Raw genomic sequence first — 8,051 nt, forward strand, 5'->3', positions numbered from 1 at the left:
CTTGAATATTTACAAGTGAAACCACAAATCTTGCAGTTTCATTGTAACTGTTTGCAGGTTTTCTATGAACACTGATTCATCGCATTGTTAGTTTAGCTTTTCTATGAAGTTAATACCCTCTCCCCCCCTCCTCACACACCCACCCAGCCACCCCATCCACCCCTGCGCACACACATGCACTCGACTGCTTGCACGGACAGTTGGTGAGAGAGTTCGTATTCATCACATTGTTAGTTTATGGCTTTGTTTTATTTTTATGGAATAAGTCTCTCTCTCTCTCTCTCTCTCTCTCTCACACACACACACACACACACACACACAACACATCCCCCCCCCCCCCTCCCAAAAAAAAAAAAAACCAACAAGATACACACGTAAACACGCACATGCACATGCACATGCACATGCATGCACTTATCTGTATGTGTGCTGTTGAGATTTCGAGCTCATCTTGTGAGGCGGTGGACACTGATGACCCGCCTGGGGGATAGGCCCCACATTCACCACTGGCATGGTTGGTGAGATCATGGGTGATATGCGGCCACTGGGATGACGGGCTGTGTGACAGCCATTCTAGAGACTGCTGGCATAGTTATAGCGTCAACTCATTTAGTTGGGTTCACACTATACAGAACCCTAGTATGTATTTGGTTGAGTACCTTTTCATATTGTGTGTACTCTTATCTTTGTATATGGTGTGTTGAGTGTTGTGTGAAGAAGAAGAAGATTTTCAGCCTCTCACCTTGTGTGTTCTCTTTTAGGGTTTTGTGAGTGTGTGTGTGCTTGCAAGAGCTCAAGCTCTCTTCTCCCCTGCTTCTTTTCATGGTATCATAGCCTGGTTCATGCTAAGGGCTGAGCTACAAGCAAGAGAAGCACAGGAAGCGGTACGAGGGTAAGAGCTTCATCTACTCTTCCTTATTTGTGTTAGCGACTACACCCTTGTCGGGAGCTCTACGGGAGGCACTAGCAAACGATCTCTGATTGAGGAGCTTTCTTCACGGGAGTAAAGCTATAGGGCAACTATTTTGTCCTATTGGACAACATTTTTTGGGCTGAAAACGCGTTTCGGGGGCGCGTTAGGACCTCCGTTTTTCAGAAAGCAGGCGATTTTGAGCACCGCGGGTAAGTCATCGATTCTATGCAGAACTCTGTTTTAAGAACTGTAGGAAGACAGATTGGTTGTGCAGACATTGTGTGTGCTGCAAGGAGGTCAACAGTTGCCATTGGGTGTATGTATGCACATTGAGGTCACTGGTTATGACATTTGAGTGTAGTACAGTATCGTTGCAGAAAATACAGCAGTTTGTGCATGACAAACCAGAGTGCTGTTTCTTATTTCAGGTTGACAAATTTCCTGATGAGAAAGGGTTATTGGGACTACATAGAAGGTGAGTATGAAGAGGCACCGGAGATACCAGAGATCAATCCGACTGCTGCAAACGTGAAAGACTTCACGGATTGGAACCAAGGAGCCAGAAAAGTTATGTATTGGCTCTCTATCAGTATACACGACACCATGATTGGGCACATACAAGATGCCAAGTCCCCCAAGGAGACGTGGGACACCTTGGTAAAACTCTGAAACCAATACCAAGGCACGAAAGATACAGTTGAACAATGAACTTCATACTGTGGAGAAAAAGAGTGTCTGTGAATGATTATGGATTGAAGATCAAGGGTATTGTGGTATCCCTTGCATCTATTGGTGTTTCAGTAGATGATGATGATAAGGTGGAAGTCTGTCTACGTGGTCTCGGGCCACAACACAAGGCGTTCAAGACGTCTATTCAGACTCGGGAAAACATTCCCAATTTCACAGATTTGGTGTCTATGTTGATTATAAAAGAGAAGAGCTTGGGTGAAGACCAACAGTCTTCACAAAACAAAAACAGTTCTGAGCAACAGGCCTTCTACACAAGTTCAGGAAGAGGACGAGGTAGAGGAGGCCGTGGACGTGGCCAAGGAGGTGGTCGAACAGGTAATCAGAATTATGGCCGGCAGCAGCAACAACAACAGTCCCAGAATTCACAACAACAACACGCAGAGGCCAATTCAGAGGCAGGGAGAGTCAAAGAGGTCGTGGAAATCAGCAAAGGCAGTATAATGATACACGTGGATGCTTTTATTGTGGTAAGCCTGGACATGTGCAGGTAGATTGTTATAAGAAGCAGGCTGACATGCAAAATGGAAAATTGCAGCAAAACAACTATGCATCCTCGAGCAAAAACAATGAGGATAATGAAAGGTTGTTTGTTATGTCGTTAATGCCATGTCTGAAAATGTTGAAGCAGCACATAACGATGATGTATGGTACGTTGATTCAGGTGCCTCGAATCACATGACGAGTCATGGGGAGTGGTTCAAGGAGATGAAAAACCTTGAAAGACTAGGTTTTGTGGAAACAGGGGATGACACTGCTCATCCAATTGCCCATGTTGGAGATGTGGCATTGTCTATGCAGGATGGCAAAGTGAAGTACCTTGCATATGTACTTCATGTTCCGAACATAACAAAGAATCTGGTTTCAGTTTGCTAGATGATTAAGCAGGGTTTGCAGGTTCGGTTTAACCCTGATGGTGGTTGTTATGTTGAAGACTTTAAAGACAAGTGTAGGTTGGTTGCAAAAGACAACAGAGTGAGTAGATGTTTACATTGAATGTTAACATGCCTGAAGTGAGTGCTGCGATGTTTGCAAATGGTTCAGGAATTGTTGCAGACACAAACATTTGGCATAAAAGAAATGGACATGTGAATGTGCAGAGAATGAAGTCTATGCAGACTAAAGGAATTGTGACAGGGCTGCCAAAGTTTAAAGTTGAAGGTATGCAGAAAATATGTGAAGCATGCCAATTTGGAAAGCAAACAAAGCATGTATTTCCACGTGACTGAAATGTGAGTAGAAATGCACTAGATGTTGTGCATTCAGATGTATGGGGTCCTATGAAGACCATGTCTATGGGAGGCTGCATGTATTATGTGACATTTATTGATGACCACACAAGGAAAGTGTGGGTATACTTCATGAAGGAGAAGGGTGAGGTGTTCACTCATTTTGAGAATTTCAAAGTTATGGTTGAAAAGCAAACAGGGAAATATGTAAAGTGTCTAAGGTCAGATGGAGGAGGAGAGTACTTCTCCAATGAGTTCTCTGAATTTTTGAAGAAGAATGATATTCGGAGACAGTTTACATGCAGATACACTCCGCAGCAAAATGGAGTTACTGAGCGGAAAAACAGGCACATTGCTGAGATTGCGCGAGCATTGATGGGAGAGAAGAATATGCCGCATAGCTATTGGGCGGAGGTTATTTCTACAGCAGTTTACATCATGAACAGGACTCCAACTGTAGCCATACATGATGTAACTCCAGAGGAGAGGTTTACTGGTAGAAAACTTGATTTGTCTCATCTGAAAGTCTTTGGATGCATTGCATATGTGCATGTGCCAGATGAGCTGAGAACTAAGCTAGATCCAAAAGCTGAAAAATGTACGTTTATTGGGTATTCCCTTGAGCAAAAGGGATACAGGTGTTATAACCCTGCTACACGTGAGTTGAGGGTAAGCAGGGATGTTGTTTTTGATGAGATGAGCAGCTCGTATGTTGCTGAAAAAGAAGCTGTTGGGACTGATGTGAGTGGAAATGTGGTTGCACAGAATACAAGTCAGCAATCACAGTCTTTGAGTGGACCAGGAGAGTCCTCATCTAGTGGTTCAGTTGATAGACCATGGAGTGGCAGGCTGCGTCATAATACCAGTCCTGCAAATGTGATTAGTACATCACATAAAGGCAAAGAGAGAGTGATTGAGCCCCTTAATATGCCTGACATTTTTGCAGGGCATTCTCATGTTGATGGAGAGTCTAGTGGCTCTGAGATGAGCCTTGATGAGGATCTTGGGATACCAGCTATGAGAACACCTGGTGTAAAGAAGGTTATGGAAGCCATGAATGCAAAGCTGCGAAGATATGGGAGAGTGAAGAATCTTGTGTAGAGGTTTACCTATGATGGTTATGTGGCACATCACTATGCATACATGGCAAAAGTTGTACAGGCTGTAGAGCCCACATGCATTGATGAGGTTGTTGGAAATGTGTGTTGGGAGAAAGCTATGGATGAGGAGATGGATGCACTATATGGAAATGAGACTTGGGATTTAGTGCAATTGCTTGAAGGCAAGAAAGCCATTGGATGCAAGTGGGTGTACAAAGTAAAACATAACAGTGATGGAAGCATACGCAGGTACAAGGCTAGATTGGTAGCCAAAGGATATGCGCAGACATATGGCATTGATTATGAGGAAACTTTCAGCCCAGTTGCCAAGATGGCAACAGTGAGAGTTGTGATAGCAGTGGCTGCGTCAAAGCAATGGTCTTTACATCAGATGGATGTAAAGAACGCATTTTTGCATGGGGATTTGCAGGAAGAGGTGTATATGTTGCAGCCACCTGGTTATGAGGATGTGGGTCACTCCGAGCATGTTTGCAGGTTGAAGAAAGCCTTGTATGGCTTAAAACAAGCACCAAGAGCATGGTCTGACAAGATTTCTGAATACCTTGTCACTATTGGCTTTCATGTAGCCAATGTAGATTTCTTGCTGTATGTGAGACACAGTGATAGAGGGGTTGTGCTTGTTGTCATCTATGTAGATGACTTGATCATTACGGGGGACCATGATGCAGAGATCTTTGATGTAAAGATCTTGCTTAGACAGAAGTTTGAGATGAAGGATCTGGGGAAGCTCAGATATTTCTTGGGCATTGAGGTGATTAGGTCACAACATGGTATTGGATTACTATAGAGACAGTATGGCTTGGACATGTTGTCCAAGTATGGTATGACAGGCTGTAAGTCTATCTCAGTGCCATTGGATCAAAATGGCAAGTTGAGTGCAGATTCAGGAGAGATTTTGGGGGATCCTACTGTGTAGGCGCATAGTAGGAAGGTTGATCTACATGACGATCACCAGGCCAGATTTGAGCTATGCTGTTGGGTTGGTGAGTCAGTTTATGCAGGTTCCTCGGAAGCTGCATTTGGATGCATTGAGACGTATACTGAGGTATGTGAGGTCTACTTTGCATTGTGGACTATTTTATGAAACTGAGACAAAGATATGTGTACATGGGTACACTTGCTGATTGGGCTGGTAGTATCTCAGATAGAAGATCTACTAGTGGCTTCATGTTTTCTTTGGGGAGTGTTGCTGTGACTTGGAGCAGCAAGAAGCAGCCTACGGTTGCTCTATCCAGTACAGAGGCCAAGTACAGAGGTGCTGCTATGGCAGCATGTGAGGTAGCTTGGTTGAGAAAGCTACTTGTAGATTTGGGTCTATCAGTGGATAGACTAGTTGTCATTTTCTATGACAACATTAGCAGGATACAGTTGGCCAGGAACCCAGTTTTTCATGCTCGCACGAAGCATATAGAGGTCCACTACCATTTTGTAAGAGAGAAGGTTTTGGCAGGAGACGTTGACCTTGTTTATGTCAGCACACAGGATCAGGTCGTTGACATCTTCACCAAAGCATTGGGTAAAGAGAAGCTCCGCAGATTCAGGGCTTCGCTTGGTGTACATGAGATGGAGTTGAGCTCGAGGGGGAGTGTTGAGATTTCGAGCTCATCTAGTGAGGCGGTTGACACTGATGACCCGCGTGGGGGATAGGCCCCACACTTACACCACTGGCATGGTTGGTGAGATCATGGGTGATATGCGGCCAGTGGGATGACAGGCTGTGTGACAGCCATTCTAGAGACTGGCATAGTTATAGCGCCAACTCATTTAGTTGGGTTCACACTATAGAAAACCCTAGTATGTATTTGGTTGAGTACCTTTTCATATTGTGTGTACTCTTATCTTTGTATATGGTGTGTTGAGTGTTGTGTGAAGAAGAAGAAGAAGATTTTCAGCCTCTCACCTTGTGTGTTCTCTTTTAGGGTTTTGTGAGTGTGTGTGTGCTTGCAAGAGCTCAAGCTCTCTTCTCCCTTGCTTCTTTTCACGTACACCATTGATAAAAACATTGCCATTATTGTTTTGTTTGGTATTTCAGGAAGAAGTTGCAGTGGAATTTGAAACAGGAAAGATGTATAGAGGTAATTTCACCGATAAGCTCGGGAGGCCAGTGATCATAATGATCCCCAGAAATCAGGTCCTTTTTGCAGATGTGTTGGGAGTTTCTCAAGTTTGTGATTATAATGCATGATAACTCCCCTGAGCTTTTGTGCTGCAGAATACGAGCTCACATGATGGGCAATTGCGACATCTGGTTTACACAATGGAGGATGCTACCTTCCATTTGCCTCCAGATCAAGATCAACTCTTGTTTATAATTGATTTTGAGGGCTGGTCACTCTCCAAATCCTCTCCAATCAGAACAGTGCGGGAAACGGCACACATTTTGCAAAACCACTATCCAGAGAGGCTTGCTTTGGGCATCATGCTAAATGCACCCAAGTTATTTGAGTATACTTGGAAGGTAGAACTGCTCAAATGCAAAAAGGTTTTTTTGTTTGTTTGGACTCTTTTTGAGAGCTGCCATTTTCATGTGATGATAACTAGATTGCTTGAATCTTGCAGCTATGGAAACCTTTCATTGATCCAAACACTTATCGGAAGGCCAGGTTTGTATACACGAGTGATTCCAGCAGCTTGAATATCATAGAGGACCTTTTTGACAAGGAGAGTATACAGCTGGACTTCCATGGCCATTATAATCACACAGAGTATGGGCAAATGATGCAAGAAGATGATGTTAAGAAGAAAGCATTTTGGGACCAGGCAGATACCTACTCTGAGCCCATGAATGGTATGTCGTCAGAGATTAAGGAGGTTACAAATGGTGGTGTTTAGGGTGGCAAATATGTCATGGCAAATGCCATGCAGAAGCTGGTAGGAGATAGTGGTCTGTGCTTTGTTGTGCAAACAGAAAAGGTTCAGCCAAGAGCCCGTAAGCTGCTCTTGAAGGCTTAACATTGCTTATCTCTAAAACAAGAGAAGCTTCTTTAAACCTAAAGCTTAAAAACATTTGTATGCTTATTCACAGGAACAGTTCACCACCCACATACTGCCATGTAAGTCATCATCGATGCCCTTCTCCACCTAATGTGGATTCCTGTCATCCATCTCAAATTAGCATTGATGATTGCAAAGGAATCTTAACATACCATCAATGAGTTTTTTTTCTGTTGAACTTGGCTGGAAAGTAGAAAGTACACACATTATCCCCGGACCCCCACACCCGCCCACACAAGTGCCATCACTCACACAGGAGATTCTTTAAACGGAAAGCTTTGTATTCTTACTCGCAGGAAGAGTTCTCCACCCACATACTGCCATGTAAGTCATCAACCCATCCATGTTTTCCTTTTATCTATGCCCTTCTCCACATAATGTGGATTCCTTTAATCCATCTCAAATTAGCATTGATGATTGCAGAGAAATCTTAACATACCATTAATGAGTTTTTTTTTAAAAAAAAATTTGTTGAACTTGGCTGAAAGGACAGACTTTATCACCCACACACAAGTGCCATACCTAGCACAGGGAGATTCTAACACACAACCTTGGGACTGTCGAACCCATTCTAACCACTGCACTTTCACACAATCGACACCATTAATGAGTTTTGCTAATTTTATTGTTGACAACCCGCCATGTGTGGCGTGAGAATGAGCCTTCATGTCATTGAACCAATGCCTTAGATTGTGCATATAGAGCTGCACAAAATCTGCTGAGAGTCAGTTAAAGGCACAGCGATTGAAACGTAGGGGCCATCTTCTGCATGCCTCATCGCGTGCAGGAAGGCTTCGTCATGGGATGATGGCTGCTGTTAGTTTGCTGAAAATTTGAGCTGTCTGTGTTGAAAGCATCGTGGCCGTTGTTGAAGGGCTAATCGCCACGATTGAGTGTTCGGCCACCTAGATCCGCTTCAGCCCATTTTGGAGACATCCAGTCCGTCGATCTGGGATGCATCGGAACCGTCCATCTTGAGATAAAGGGGTCCGTTCCGCAAAATTTGCAAAAGGGGGTGATTGTGTGGTGTGCAAGGTGGTGGTGTTT

At 43.8% G+C, this 8,051-nt stretch overlaps 1 protein-coding gene across 1 annotated transcript in view; it reads left to right on the top strand.

The window, feature by feature from the left end:
* The window catches only part of LOC147639355 (uncharacterized), a 28,158-nt gene extending 20,976 nt beyond the window's left edge, over window positions 1-7,182 (top strand). The window contains exons 5-7 of the mRNA XM_086790441.1: window positions 6,043-6,141; window positions 6,223-6,468; window positions 6,570-7,182. Coding sequence (XP_086646567.1) covers window positions 6,043-6,141; window positions 6,223-6,468; window positions 6,570-6,842 — 618 coding nt within the window. The 3' untranslated portion in view covers window positions 6,843-7,182. The remainder of the gene's footprint in view (window positions 1-6,042; window positions 6,142-6,222; window positions 6,469-6,569) is intronic.
* The last annotated feature ends 869 nt before the right edge of the window (window positions 7,183-8,051 follow it).

This window comes from Cibotium barometz, chromosome 4 (assembly GCF_041138505.1).
Source record: "Cibotium barometz isolate CiBa-2024 chromosome 4, ASM4113850v1, whole genome shotgun sequence".
Lineage (NCBI taxonomy): Eukaryota > Viridiplantae > Streptophyta > Polypodiopsida > Cyatheales > Cibotiaceae > Cibotium > Cibotium barometz.